A 15397-nucleotide genomic window follows, 5' to 3' on the forward strand; every position below is an offset into this window, starting at 1 on the left:
GTAGCATACGTACAAATATACTCCACGGTGAAATGTTCATCGAAGGATTCGTCATTTGATTAAGTGTTATACGAACTCATGTTTCACGTTCTGCGGCGCACGAATAAGTGTCCTGCGGTGAACTGTTTACGTACAAATTTTCGGATACGAAAAAAAATACTACGCCCGACGGGGCTTGAAGCCGTATATCCACTGGTATCGTGCCAATATGCTTTTACCAATTAAGCTACGGGCATTCTACTTAATTATGATAATTTTAACTAGTAGGTGCTACATGAAACGCTTATCAATTTGAGCTATTTTTGATTATCGGTTTTTGTGTTTTAAATTAAGGCATCATTAATTGCCTTAATTACTAACCGACACCCGGCTCTCGCCAAATATTTAGTTTAACGTCTACTTAAAATTGCTAATAATTTAAATAAACCATTTTTTTATTGTTATGTTATTTATGTATGTGAATGATTCATTGAATAAAAGAAATAGTTATTAAGAAGGTTTCTCAATAGTATAAGCTACACCAAATGCCGCATATTCGATTCTTGTATTCTTACGTTATTGCGTCACAGTAGCGAGTCATATCACCGTAAGAAAGCTCAAAGCAACCATATACCGACCTTCAAAAATATATTATCTTTGCGGTATATCATCATCATCATCAGCCTGAATCTATCCACTGCTGGATGAAGGCCTCTTCAAGCTGCTTCTACTTCTCTCGTCTTGTGCATTACGTTGCCACGTACTTCCGCAGAACTTTATCATTTCATCGATCCAGCGGCCTCTAGGTCTACCTTGCGGACGTTTTATACTTCTTTGATACCACTGGATGACTAGGTTTGTCCAACGATTGTCTCTTCTTCAAGCTATGTGTCCAGCCCATCTTCATTTAAGGCTTTAAATAAACTCTATTACATCGCAAACCCTTGTCTGATTTCTTATCCACGCATTCCTCTTTTTGTCCTTTCGCGTTATGCCCAGCATGCACCTCTCTATACCACGTTGTGCTACTCTAAGTTTCTGGATCTCTCTTTTATTAAGGGTCCATGTTTCAGACGCATATGTGATCACGGGAAGCACACACTGGTTGAACACTTTGCGCTTTAAGCATAGTGGAAGGTCACTTTTGAAGACAGTATTCAGGCGGCCAAAAGCGCTCCAGCCTATCTTACTCTGCGAATAATTTCATCGAATATACATCCATCTATAGACACTTGTTGTCCCAGATAGATGTAGCTTTTCACCTGTTCGAGCTGAGTACTATTGATGAGGATCTCTTTTTGGCACGCAAAGCAATTGAACATGACTTTCATCTTTGTTACATTTATTTTCAAACGTACTTTATTGCTTACTTCAGCGAGTTCTTGCATTCTGCTTTGAAGGTCTTCTGAGTCTTGCGAGAAAATCACTATGTCATCGGCAAAGCGTAGATGACTCAGGTATTCTCCATTTATGGGGATCCCTTTGTCATTACAGTCAAGTTGCCTGAATAAGTCTTCTAGGGTAGCTGTAAATAGTTTAGGTGAGATTGTATCACCTTGTCGGACTCCTTTTCTGATAGGAAATCTGCGCGATGGTTTATAGAGATTGACAGAAGCTGTTGCCCTACTAACTGTATATATTGCGGTATATATTGAGTGTATAACTGTATGAGTAACGAAGATATAAGAGAGTAGGCTAAGCAGTATCTCATCACGTTGAGAGTAAAGAGGCGACGTTGGACCAAGATAGGTGTTGTGGATGCCTCAAATTTTAACTTAGCTTGCCTATTCTTCAAACTAACCGGATTCCGGTGTCCCGTTAGGCTGCTTAATACTATCCACAGAGTGTATACGTAAAGCTAGTGGATGCAAGAAAACTGGCAAACGACAGCAATTTTTGGAGGTGCTTGTGGTGTTTATAAGTAACAACTTAGGGGTGGACATGGTAAAAAAAGACAGAAAAAGGCTGAGCAATCAATAACTAGACATACTAAAGAACGTCCAGTATGAAGGTTAGTCTTCTCTGTGGACCATCATGGTGTGGAAACATGGACATTGAAGGTAAAATAAAGATTTTAAGATTTGAATAGCCTTCTTCATATTCACCACTCTCGACAGTCGACATTTGGTGACATGTAGGGCCTATCTAAGTAAAAAACCTAGTGGGTTTCTGCATTGTATTTTCCCGTTCTTATCATATTTTACTTTTATTCCAACTGTACGCTGCACCACCCTGGGGCGCCGCAAGCTGAACCAAATCAGATAATCTTAAAACAACGCGTTGATTTATGTTAATATTGCACAAGTTTCTGACCTCCAATACTTCTTTCTACGATACGACATTGTTTTTGAACAGCATTATCTCATCTTGATATTAACTACTTAAAAAATACTTTTAGGAAATTAATCATAATATGTAAGATGGATTGAAGATCTAGGAGAAACGTGTTATGCGGCTATGTTGGTTGGATGGAAGAGAATTATGAAATTAATTCGAATGATACAGTTTTAATCAGATTATTATATTCTGAGAGGAAATCTACCAAATAAATTGCCTCAGCATTACCGATGCATGTATGTAGGTTTAAATTATGGAATTATTGTAAAAATCGGTAAAATACATTAAAATATGAAAATAATAACAATATTATGTAGCGGTATTCTGAGATTGATTTTAAGATCTGAAAACTTGCATAGAAATCAGCGGGTTCACTCATCATATTATTTGGTATTTTTAGGGCGTTGTGAAGAAATCTTTAGACATGATATTTTTTTATTTGTTAATAATTTATAACAAAATATTGTGGATATGACAAATTTAAATTAAAGACGTTCACAACATGAAATTTACATTATAACTAATATTATCCTCACAAGAGAGAAGAAGAGAATATATATAATAATAATAAAACATAAGTACAATTTTATACAGAAAATTAAAATTTCGAATACAAAATACATAGCACGTCATCAAAAATGTCTACGTCTTTGAGGAGCGCATTAACTAGTCTTCTACCCCTCGCTAATGGTGCCTGATAGGCTTGGCAAGAGGAAACGGTTCCGGTCCTAAATAAATCATGCCTGCGACCACGTAGGTAATTGATGGGCGCATTTTAGTTCAAATTATTTAGGACACCAGGATTGGATACCATCACTCGCGATAACAGGCAAAAATGTTTCATGAGGAGTAGAAACCTATGAGATTCAAGAGAGTGAAAAGAAAGCATGCCTTATATAAAAACAGTTAAAAAATAATCATTTGACAAATTATTGAAAGGAAAATAGTTATATTATGTCTTACAATAACGACATCGAAGAAATTTCTTCTTGATGCGTTCTAAAATAAGCGTATAGGAAACCTCATAAAGCAACCAGATAATCGACCCTCATTCAATTCCATATAATGATGCATACTGAAAAGTTTGAAAACTACATAGTGATACCAAATATCATAATGCCTAAATACCCCATAAAAATCCTATAATCGACAGAGTTGGGAATATAATGATAATATTATTGTAAGTGTAAATGAGTCAAGGCTAGACTAGGATGCATAGCGAAACAAACAACAAGAAAGTACCGTTATCTGTTTCTGGACGGACGAAGGATCGAAAGTAGGTACGGTCAGTCGGTAACCTACCCTTGAGCCTTGAACGTCGCCTCTAAATACGTTTTGCCACATTTTTGCGCCAAAACGTGCGTTTACAAATGTTATTAATAATTAATTGTTACTTATCAAGCGAAATATACTTACGTTACTTAATGCCCCTGAATCCGTGTTTTTAATAAGTGGAAAAGTATAAATCAACACCTTACATAAACTAATACCCATCAATAGGTATTACATAGCGATAAAACGAATAAACATATATTTCTTATTGCTATTACGGTAGGATAGCTGCAGAAGTAGGTACTTAAGTAATTTATTTAATATATTTTCAAATGTCAAATCTAAAAAAAATAATTTGTCCATGTAATTTATATTTTCTTATCTTAGTATTATGGTAGCTAAACAGTTTTTTTTAACTGCATACGTCATAAATGTACATCAATAACGTATCATTATGTGAGACGGTTTTTTTAGCCTAGGATTCCGCCATATGGCAACCGCCGGGTGAACGAGATGTCGTAACGTAAATAGGCCACCAGATAACTCGTCGTCGGGTGATTATATTGTATGTCTGTCAGTTACCCATTGAAGAAGAGCTAGAATTGCAAAGTTGTATTTTACAGTTTGTTGCGATTAGACAGAAAAACTCGTAAGTTTTTATTCTAAACCGATTTGAGTGGAATAATAATTAACAAGCATGCAATTAGTTTTTTTTATGTTTACAAGTTGATTGCAAAAACTAATTGTTAGTTTACTGTAAAGTGTAAGTAATATTATCATCATCATCATCATCATCAGCTTTAATCAAGACCTCTCCGATTTGAATCAATTCATATGTTTTGCCTAGAGTCATAATTCACATATTCCAAAAATTGAGTTTTGAGATAATCATAAATATCCACCAGAACACTGTTTTTTTTATAATTAGAAGAAAAGTATTAAACATTCTTGAATATTAATGAGTAAGTGAGATGATTTACATTTATTTTAAAATATATATAACACTCTTAAGGCTGCAGACACACAGTTCACTATGGGAAATATAACTCCCTGATTGGTTAGAAAGACCTTGGTGGCAGAACCCACATTATTCATTGAAAAATGTGAGTTATGACACCAACAGTCAACTTTGTTAACAATTTTTACATACTCCTTTAAAGTGACTTTTGATACCAAACTTATTTTAGTCATATAGAATTTTGTGATTTAAAGTATGACAAAATTGCAAAATGTGAGTTATGACTCGAGGCAACAATTTATTATGTTCCTTTAGTTGCTAAGTTTGAAACTTACTTAAGAGTCGATTTTTTGCATAAGGCCCGCACCAGTTAATATTAAATTACGATCTTGTGGTAGAAAGGGTTCTATAAAAATATTTGAGACTCCTTTAACTGACCCTTTATATTTACTATGATATGGACCTCTGTCGAACTCTGTCTTTCTTGATAATATTGTCATGTGTGTTAACCAGTTTGGTTTTGCGAGAACTCTTGTCATACATTTCAATGTCAATTGATATTTGTTTTACGAGATAGACATAGTTGTTAACCCACTCAATTTTAGTGCCATTGATGAAGGTTACTTTGAGCATGTGAAACATTGACTCTTAATGTAAGAGAAACCAAAAAAATACAATTAGCGAATTGAGCATAACACAAAAAGATCACGAAAGAAACCAATGGACAATGAAGCAGATAAAAATACATGATGTGATTAGAGGTCGCTAAGTACATGAAATATAAATTGCCTGGACCTGTAGACAACCACTGGTCACAAATGCCATCATACAGTATTACACAAAGGACACCAAACTTCTACAGGGATGCCCTAAAACCCGCTGGATAGACAAACTCATAAAGTTCGGTGGATGTATGTGGCAGCGAAGAATCAGAGACCGAGAAGAGTGTTGGAAGCAATGGATCGATATATTAAATACTATTATATTATATAATATAATATTACAATCTGATTTTTAATGGGAATTATGTGATTTTTTGTTAATAGCTTTGACATTCTCGCCTAATAGTTGAAAACATGTATAAGTATAGATTTTGTATGGATGTTTTAATAAATATATTTAGTAAATCTTAACATAGTTTAAAATGATGATAGATGATCGATATGCACTCTAGGTTAAAAAAAAATAACAAAAATACAGTATGGCTGTAATTATTTCTGTTAAATAATATTTATGGGTATGTAAATATGCTACCTCAGTAGCAGAGCAAATTTTGTTCTAATTAATAGTAGCAGCTAATTGAAAAGCTCGCAAAACCAAGGGCGCGTTCACACAATCAACACATCAATAAATAGCAGTCAATATATTATCGCTAAATAACTGTTTTCCTGTTCGCTCCAGATATCTCCGCAATAGATACGAGAATCGCCGTTGTACTCAATCAGTAGGCCAGTGTTATAATTGCTTATCCGTGAAACGGTGAAGAGCCATTACTTTTTCATTGATTTGTTAGCTTTACGCATTAGCTGTACGAATAAAAATCGATCGTAATTTACAAACGATATGATGTCAGAAAGAGATTTACTCGTAGCGTTACTAGTTGCCTCCTCCCCGAAACATTTACATTTTAAACAAAATTAACTGATGGCGCTTTTGCAGTGGACTGTAATTTGAAGATGCTGGTGGATTAGGGATCCAGGGGGGGGGTTTACACAGGATGCCAGATACTGACCTTTATATTGAGGGGGCTGGCGCGCAATGGAGCCGGTATACTTTTGATGGGTGATATATTATGAAGTTGATGAATGATGATGATAAGTTCAGGATGGATGGTAGACGCGACATTCTGTCAAACCGTATCAGATTTAGCGCAACAAAGGCCAAACAGATGCATTTTGTATGAATCACTCTGTATTTACCGCGACCTCGTTCGTGTCTATGAGATAGAGCGCGATAATTTTAACAAGCCTACGCGCTCGGCTGTCTTGGAGTAATTAAACTTAAGATTTATCGCGGTCGATCATGACCCGTGACTGGTGGTCTTGTGATAGTAATTGGGGATTTGAGGTTGGTGGAGAAAAATGATAAATGCGACTATTCCGAAAATGATAACGTTGGTAATTCACAGCATCCGAAACACCATTGTTGATGTATATATAAAATTGTGTAAATTAAGTACAATCAAATTATCAAAGTATAATTTGAAAATATTTCTGAGAAATATATGATTAACAGAAAGATGTTATGTTCAAAATGAACATAACTAACTTTCATACCTCTGGCAACCCCGACGATTATCTATGGTCACGTTGATGGAGCGTACGCGATTAAAAGAGATGTCGCTGATGGAATTTCCGGCCGCAACGGAAGTCGCAAAGTGCGAACGCAGCAACATGGCTTTTTGATTCTGACTGTCGTCTAGTATAGTCGAGCTCCGCTTGAGTTTTACCCAACATTTATAATGGACGTCACTTAACGGAGCATGATTGCAGCCGCAGTGATTGAAGCCTCTGATCGTTCCAGTTTGGTATTTTAAAACTATTATTATTTGATTCACTACTCTTCCAATGTTTCTTTTCAAACTTAGCTGCTTGTGTTTATTATAGTATTTCCAAATTTCAATATCGAGCCGCTTAATAACCTTTTAATGTATTTCTAATCTCTTGCTTTGACGATAATATAGTTTCTGTCAAGTATATAAATTGCTCTTTTATTTATTGATCCCACTTTATTCCACACTGATAAATAATTATAATCTTTCACGGCCTCAAGATCGTGTGGCGCCCAGGACTTTATTAAGTACATCTTTAATCATAGATTTCACGTGCCTTCAGCCGTGTAATCCCTTTTTGTATTCCAATTTAATTTTACAGTTGTCAGTTGCGAGGTTGCGGAAGTAATTATTGTTCAGCTTGAAAAGATCAGGTAACTCACGGCCCCTGTTCTTGCTTATGTCTCATGCTCTCTTTGCTTTTAACTCTACTCTATTCTAATTCTAATTTAGAAACGCTTTTATTTTGTAGTTGTGACGACAATGACCACAACTACAAAATACTAATATATCAAAAAATCATTTTTTTTTAATATGACAGCCAGCAGTAACGCAATTTAGAAAGCGCCTCAGAGAGTATTGTAAGAATCATTAGTTAAAATTCGTTGCAATTAGATAAAATACCTATAACACTGTGGTCAGTGCACGTGGGTGCGATTTCCGAGAGACGCAGATTCATATCCTGCTGGGTATTTTACTTTTTTCAAAAGAGATTTTTTCAATTTGTAATACATTTCTCAAAAGTGTTTTTAAATTATTTATGTTCAAAAAATATAATGTTACATTCTAAAATCTTGTAAATTATTCGTTGAACAAATTGTGTTCGTATAAAAGAGTTTGTTTTAAATAAACTACTATGTACCTAAAATGAGAAATGACAAGAAAATCATAAAAAAATATATTTTCTTTCTTTTTACCATGTTTGATCATAAGAACATCGAATGAATCTTCCAAAGAATGGATGTTGTATTAACAGATTTTTGTTTTTACGAGAAATGGATGTTATCCACTTACTCAACCTATTAGGTCCATACATGACCAAAAACACGAATTTTTCAGATCCGGGATTTTAACGCGGGATTTATGACATTTTGTTAGCATGAACCGTAATCGCTCGCCCATCGTCTATAATAGGGATGGGCTTACGATATGAGGTCAATGAGAGACACATTCTGGATTTTCATATATATAAAGAGCAACACCATAGTCACGTTCTCGTGTAGTATTAAACACAAATATTTAAATTTAATTAAATTAAAAGAAAACTCTCGAAAATACAAGTATAATGGGGAAAAAAATACCTATAGTTTTATCAAGAGATAGTGGGAGCCGCACTTAACCCAACGAAGACCGGCATTTGCCCACGCCTGATCTATACTCTATAGTATATATTATATTATAATATAATACTTACTATACATATAAAAAAATAAGTTCAATTCTCTATAATAATAGTGCGTCAACAAAATAATGATAATATAAGTATTATTCCTGTCGGCAATCCATTTAAAACTGTGGAGTCATTTGAATGTTTTGCATCCGTTGATATAAATAAATATAATTACAAGATACAAAGAACTTTTTATATACAACGTATTTAAATTTTCTGTTGAATCATATAAACTTGACTTGACTAGCTTAAACGATCAAAAAAATTGTACTTGATAGAAATAATACTGAAATGTCATTTTGACATGTCATATTGATTTCCATAGTAACGCACGTATATATTAATAATTTAGTTGCTAGGACCCCAGACCCCTACAACCAACAATGGTGTCGAAATAACTTTTCATACAAAACAGAATTAACTGAAAATGAATTCAATTCTACTTAAAGATGGCTAAAAGTATTAAAAAATGCATTGGCATCGTGTTCTGATATATTCTAAAAGTTTAAAATGTCGAGCTAGTCGGGAAGTTAGTTAAAAATCGATTGGAAGATTTGTATCGGACAAAGAACCGAAAGCAAGGTTGTCTCAAAGAAAACCAAAGTAATATAAAACTCTTTTAAGCCTAACGTTTGGATAAGAATGCTTGAGACTGCGCAATGAGGAAATAGGAGCATGATAATAGATACATATCTTTGAGACAAGAGTCTTAAGACAAATCTTTATGGGTGTTTAACGTATAATTTTGGAATCAAGCTATAATGAGGGGGTGTATTGACTTTGGGGTAAAACGGCATTTGAAAATGCAAAGATTCCGTTAGGTTGGCCGCGACGTGCATAGATTACTAGATGAGTTATCAATAAGGTGTGTTGTATATATTAGTTCATATCCCATAAATGCATTTACTTTTGTTAAACATAATATAATTAAGTGGCTAGCTAGGCAGTATTTTAACTAATATAATGGAATAAATAAAATTAAAATTGTAAGTACCTACCTAAACAATATATTATTAAGTATAATGGTATACTTAGTATGATTTAATTTTTGGAAATTGTACTCTTCTTGGTCGTGCACTCATGGCTGAGGATCGTGACCACATTTAAATTTCGCCATCCTTTGAGCGACCAAGACTTTCCATCCTTCTCGATCTTCCGCTTCTCTCAGGGCAGAATGGATGGTGCCCCCAGTCAGCTCTTTCACTTGGTCGCTCCATCGCGCAGATGCTCTCCCTCTGCTTCGCCTTCCCTGGAGGCTACCCAAAACTACCAGTCTCTCCAGATGGTTCGGTCCGCGCCTGACAATATGTCCAAAAAACTGCAGAATTCTTCTCAGACATATTGTCGAGAGCCGTTCCTTTATCTTCAGTCCCTGGATGATTGACTGGTTCGTCCTGTGCTCCGTCCAAAAGCATTCGGCGCCAACACCACATCTCAAAGGGATCAATTGCCTTCCGTTCTCTTGCCTTCAGGGTCCACGACTCGACTCCATATAGGAATATCGAGAACACTAATGTTTGCACAAGCATCATTTTTGTGGCAATCGAAATTGTACATTGTTCGTAAATATCAGTGATCAATATTTTCCACCATTTAGTCACACATTTTAAAAATTATGATAATATAAAACCAGGTAGCATTTTTACCCTGGTTAATTGGAAGTTCATAATAATAGTATCAAAAATAGCGACACCAGACACCAACACAAATTTTGTCATTAACAGTGAACAAATCGAACTTGTGACCCATTATACATTATTTAGGTACATGGGTCAATTAGAAATGGGACCAGTCTCAGGAAATAAAAACTAGAATTGAGATCGCAAGAAGCGCCTTTCTCAAAACGAGACGCCTCCTTAGCAATCGAGATCTTAACCTAGGTCTGAGACTGCGTATGGTACGTTGTTATATTCTCTCAATTCTTTTCTATGGTATGGAAGTATGGACGCTAAACCAAGAGATGTCACGGAGACTTGAAGCTTTCGAGATGTGGCTGTATAGACGCATCCTCAAAATTCCTTGGACTGACCGGGTGACAAATGCTGAAGTTATCAATCGAATGGGGAATGACCGAGAAGTTCTACGTAGTATCAAAACCAAGGAACTACAGTACCTCGGCCACATTATGAGAGGACAAAAATACAGCATTCCCCAACTTGTCATTCAAGGAAAGATCAATGGGAAGCATAGCAGAGGACGGCGCCGCATTTCGTGGCTTAAGAACCTCCGTGATTGGTACGAGTGCAGCTCCACCGAACTGTTCCGGGTAGCAGACGACGAAGATAAAATCGCCTTGATGGTGGCCGATCTCCGCTAGGGGATGGCATAATAAGAAGAAGAATGATAGTATTTTGAAAGGGGTAGTGTAATAATTAAAAATCAGGTATATTTTGTAAATAAGGTTTTATTTACTTACATTATATTTACACAACTTAAAATGAACAATATTTTAAAATATTATTAATCTAAAATTTTAATTTAAACATAAAATAAATGAACATAATTTATTTTTATAACAGATTCATTGACAATGACAGGTAACGAAATAACATTATATATTTTTTTTAAATTATTCCATTGCAGCAGAAGAATTCTGTTTAATCTAAAAAATGTTTAATTTTTATTACATTATTATATTTTTAAAATGCACTTATAAAGCAGATGGAAAAAATTACATTGCACACTTTATAATAAAAAAATATTAGTAGGTAGGTACGCTTAAAAATATAAATAAAAAATACGATTGAATTTCAGATCATTAATTCCGAAAATTTATAGAGAGCGTAGCATATTGAATGTTTATGGAAAATATTTTAGTATGACGTATAAATACATATATTTTTTATTTATCGGTAAAATAATAAAATTTTAATTTGCAGTTGTATAATTAACTGGATTGCAAAATTGTGGTTTCTTATTTTAAGCATTAACAGAATTAACTTTTTATTTACTTTTACCAAAAAAAAATATTCACTTTTTTATCATTCGAAGCTTTGACAATATTGTATTTTTATTTATTGTATATTTTGCCAAAAAAAAAACGGTTTGTCACAACTTCTTTAAAACAAACTCTCCTACGTCATATCACTAGAACACTGTTCTGATGTCTTCACAACATACACATTGTCAGTCATTGCCAACATTTTATTGCGAAGGTTAGGACCGATTTTTTTGATATTTTAAAAATTAAAATTAATAGTGTTTTGTAACTATCTTTTTGCTGGAGGTGCCACGGTGTGTTGCATGCATCCTTCCACGTTCTCTGGCCAATCACAGACGTTCTCGTTGGGGTTGAAGACAAGGTTTGAAGGGCATGGCATGTGGTGTTTTCGCTCTCCTTCGCACATGTAGTACATGGTGCAATCGGCTTTGTCTTTGTGGTAAGAGATGTGACCTTCTTCTTCTTCGCATGTCACTTGATTTGCTGTAAATAATTGTAAAAAAACATAAAATTTTTAATATTTTTAAAGTTAACAATGTCCTCATGTTGGCAGCTCTTGTAGTGGAATTGACTTATCATCCGAAAGCCTCAAACTCGGCGAGGTTATAATACATGTATGTAATTATTCTGGGTGGGTATGCGAATCATTAAATTGATAATGATGTTTAATTTCTATTTCATATTTTAAGATAGCTACATAAGATTGAGACAATTGTTGGACAAATCTAGTCATCCAGTGGTATCCAAGAAGTACAAAACGTCCACAAGGTAGACCTAGAGGCCGCTGGATCGATGAAATGATAAAGTTCTGCGGAAATACGTGGCAACGCAATGCACAGGACCGAGAGAAGTGGAAGCAACTTGAAGAGGCCTTCATCCAGCAGTGGATAGATTCAGGCTGATGATGATGATGATGACATATTGATTATTTAAAACACGTTGTAATGTAAAGTTTCGGTAAATTATATTCGATTAGGTTCGAATACTGGGTCTTGCAAATACACATTGTTTTTCAATTTGTGTTTGGAGTCAGAGTATAGACCCAATAGGTTGAGCATTAAGATCAGACATGGTGGAAAAAAATATTTACGTATTTTTAGTCCCGTCTACTCTGCCGAAACTTAAAAGTTTTTAGTATCATTTAGTAGTTCAAACAAGAAAATATTTAATTCTTACACAATATTAAAAAACTAAAGAATGGCCGCTTATTGGAGTGCCACTGGTTTATTTCTAGACACTTTAACTTATAACACTAAATAAATTATTTAATTATTTCTCGTTGTTTTTTTTTATTTTGGCCTACAACAATAAATTCATTTCCTAGGCAACGGAACAATTCTTCGTACATATAATAATAAATTCACTGGCTAGGCAATGAAATAAACTAAAATAATATACTGTATAATCGTTATTATCATTTTATCATTATTTTTTATTTCATTAATATTATCATATTGTGGCGTAAAGGCAGTGCGTTCGGCTGATAACCGAACAACCGTGGTTCGAAGCCAATCGACTGCGATTTTTTTCGTGTGAAAAAATAAATTATGTGTTACATGTCACACGCCAAAAATACACTCTGATCTGATTTTCCAAACGCGCATAAAGAAGTATAACTTCAAAAATGTAACATAAAAGCGTATGTCTGTTGGTTTAATAATGAATAATAGCATCTAATTTTTGTATTATAGCGCTTTCTACTAGTTAATAGGGGAGCAATGTGTCGTTGAAAAAATAAAACATATAATATTTTTTTCCTTACGGTCTTTCGTTGTGTACTGTGTGTTAGGGTTAGAGCTCTCAAATGGTCCATCGAATTCGAGTCTGACTTTGTATCCTTCCAACTCCTGCTTCATGGCAGTGATGAGAGGGTACTTTCCGGTTCCACACTGTCCTCGGAAATCATCCATGTCGATTGACCAGATCATGATGCCCCCGAAGCCTTCTTCTTTCAACCACGCCATCTATTGAGAGAATCATAATTTAATTATTGTAAGATTAGCAAAGTCACTTACTGATAATATTATACAAAATCACTATTATATTGATTTCCGAGGATATATCTAATCAAACAACATTTTTTTCCCTTCATTATTACCAATTACTAGATTTGAAGTTGAAAAATATATTTAAAATTGCATACAAAATAAAACGTATAAAATTGTGTATCATTGTACAAATATGTAAGTATCTATAAATGTTATTTGACTAACTAAACAATTTTATTATTTAATTAGGCCATAATATAATAGCGTAACCGTATTTTTATTATAATCTAAATTTTAGCTTCTAAAACATTTTATTTATTATTGAAGTTTTGAATTCGATTTTGTTGCAAAATTTAGCAGATAAAACTACCACATTTCATACATTATGCTTTTAACTCTAATACATAGATGGCTATTTATAATTTATATGTCATAATATTAAAAATTCTACAGACACGGGCTAGACATCAGCTGTGATTCATCAATGGACAACACGACATTTTGATAACCACCTATTTGACTCTACTTACAGTTTTTTTTACTATAACTAACTATAGGTACATAATGAGAATTGATGATTGAAAGATGCCGGATGGTATGCAATAAAGTCTTCATGCAGAACTTTCAGTGTTCCTTATTAAATTTACGTTTAATACTAAATAATTATAATTTGCATTGAGTAAAAAGTACGGTTTTTCTGTATTATAAATACCTTTGTCTTCAAACTTCTTTCATCATCAAATCCAACCCACTGATCTGTTCGATAGGCGAATGGAACTTGTTGCTCGTTATCCCAAACCAGGGTTGTATTGTCTCCGTGGAGGAAGTCGCACACTTCGTAGTAAGACATGAATCCGGCTTCGTTCGTGTATTTTCCAGGGGTACCTGTAAAGAAAAATATTATATAAATAATTATTGGTAACTAAGTAGATATTCCATCCAAGGATGTTCGAAAAAATACCTAAGTTATTGGTAATGATTATTAAGGAATTAAAGAACATACCTCATGTAAAATAATAAAAAAAGATTATCAAAATTCTCCATATAAAGTATAGTAGTAATACAGGTACGTAATCTCATTATCTTTTTTTTAATGTTAAATATTTAAAAGAATTATGTAGCATAATATTCAGAATTTATTATTAAACCTTCCAATAATAAATTAATCTCTTTAATGCTTTCCCCATTATTTTAAGGATCCGCCACGTAATAAATTATTTACATACAACTTAATTAACAACTATTTTTCAGCGCATAATGCGAAAGCCTACAATTATGCTATTTTCTTTTGACATAAAAATAAGTTTTGTGAAATAGGAACTGCGCAATTTCATCTTCAAAATTTGGAAAACGTAAAATTATTTATAAGACATTACGTTATTGTGTTAACAGTTCCAAAATACACAGCCCAATAACAAATAGACTAGATAACCGATAGGCAGGAATTTAAAAGTTATTACGTAATGATTCTATACCAATATTTCCATAGGTGACCCCTAAACGTAAACTGTATACCTTTAAAGGTTTGGCAATTGAGTCTAACTGTACTGGCCTTTCGTCCGGAGGCTCCATGTTTGTTTCCTGATGATGTCACAATATATTTATGTAATTTTCTCATAGCCTAAGTGTTTGATTGTTTCGCTTCTACTTACTACACTACTGTTATTGGGCGTCCGCCTATTAATGGTAGTGTAAAAATCAATATATTTGTATATATTGTTACGCCGAATGTGCGAAATTGACTATTAAATGAAATGGGCAAAATTTTGCCTTATTTATGAATATTTACAAACTCTATTATGGTGAAAAGTAATAAAAAAAGAAGAACCAAAAAATATAACGACTGTCCCTTATTGCGATTTATTAATTCCGAGTATACCAAGTTCGAAAAATGAATTCAAATATTATATTTCCTTTACAACAATGAATACAGACACTATAAGGCTGGACAAAATGCAATCAGCGATACTCGTTCATTATG

General features: G+C 33.9%; 1 protein-coding gene across 1 annotated transcript in view; it reads right to left on the bottom strand.

Moving 5' to 3' along the window:
• Nucleotides 1-11467: 11467 nt before the first annotated feature.
• Nucleotides 11468-15397, bottom strand: part of Cht7 (chitinase 7) — a 190716-nt gene continuing 186786 nt past the window's right edge. The window contains exons 17-19 of the mRNA XM_085949477.1: nucleotides 14129-14301; nucleotides 13191-13392; nucleotides 11468-11911 (exon numbers count right to left, since the gene is read on the bottom strand). Coding sequence (XP_085805603.1) covers nucleotides 11697-11911; nucleotides 13191-13392; nucleotides 14129-14301 — 590 coding nt within the window. The 3' untranslated portion in view covers nucleotides 11468-11696. The remainder of the gene's footprint in view (nucleotides 11912-13190; nucleotides 13393-14128; nucleotides 14302-15397) is intronic.

Source organism: Rhyacophila brunnea, unplaced genomic scaffold (genome assembly GCF_057557595.1).
Source record: "Rhyacophila brunnea isolate RB1 unplaced genomic scaffold, BYU_Rbru_1.0 scaffold_22, whole genome shotgun sequence".
Taxonomy (NCBI): domain Eukaryota; kingdom Metazoa; phylum Arthropoda; class Insecta; order Trichoptera; family Rhyacophilidae; genus Rhyacophila; species Rhyacophila brunnea.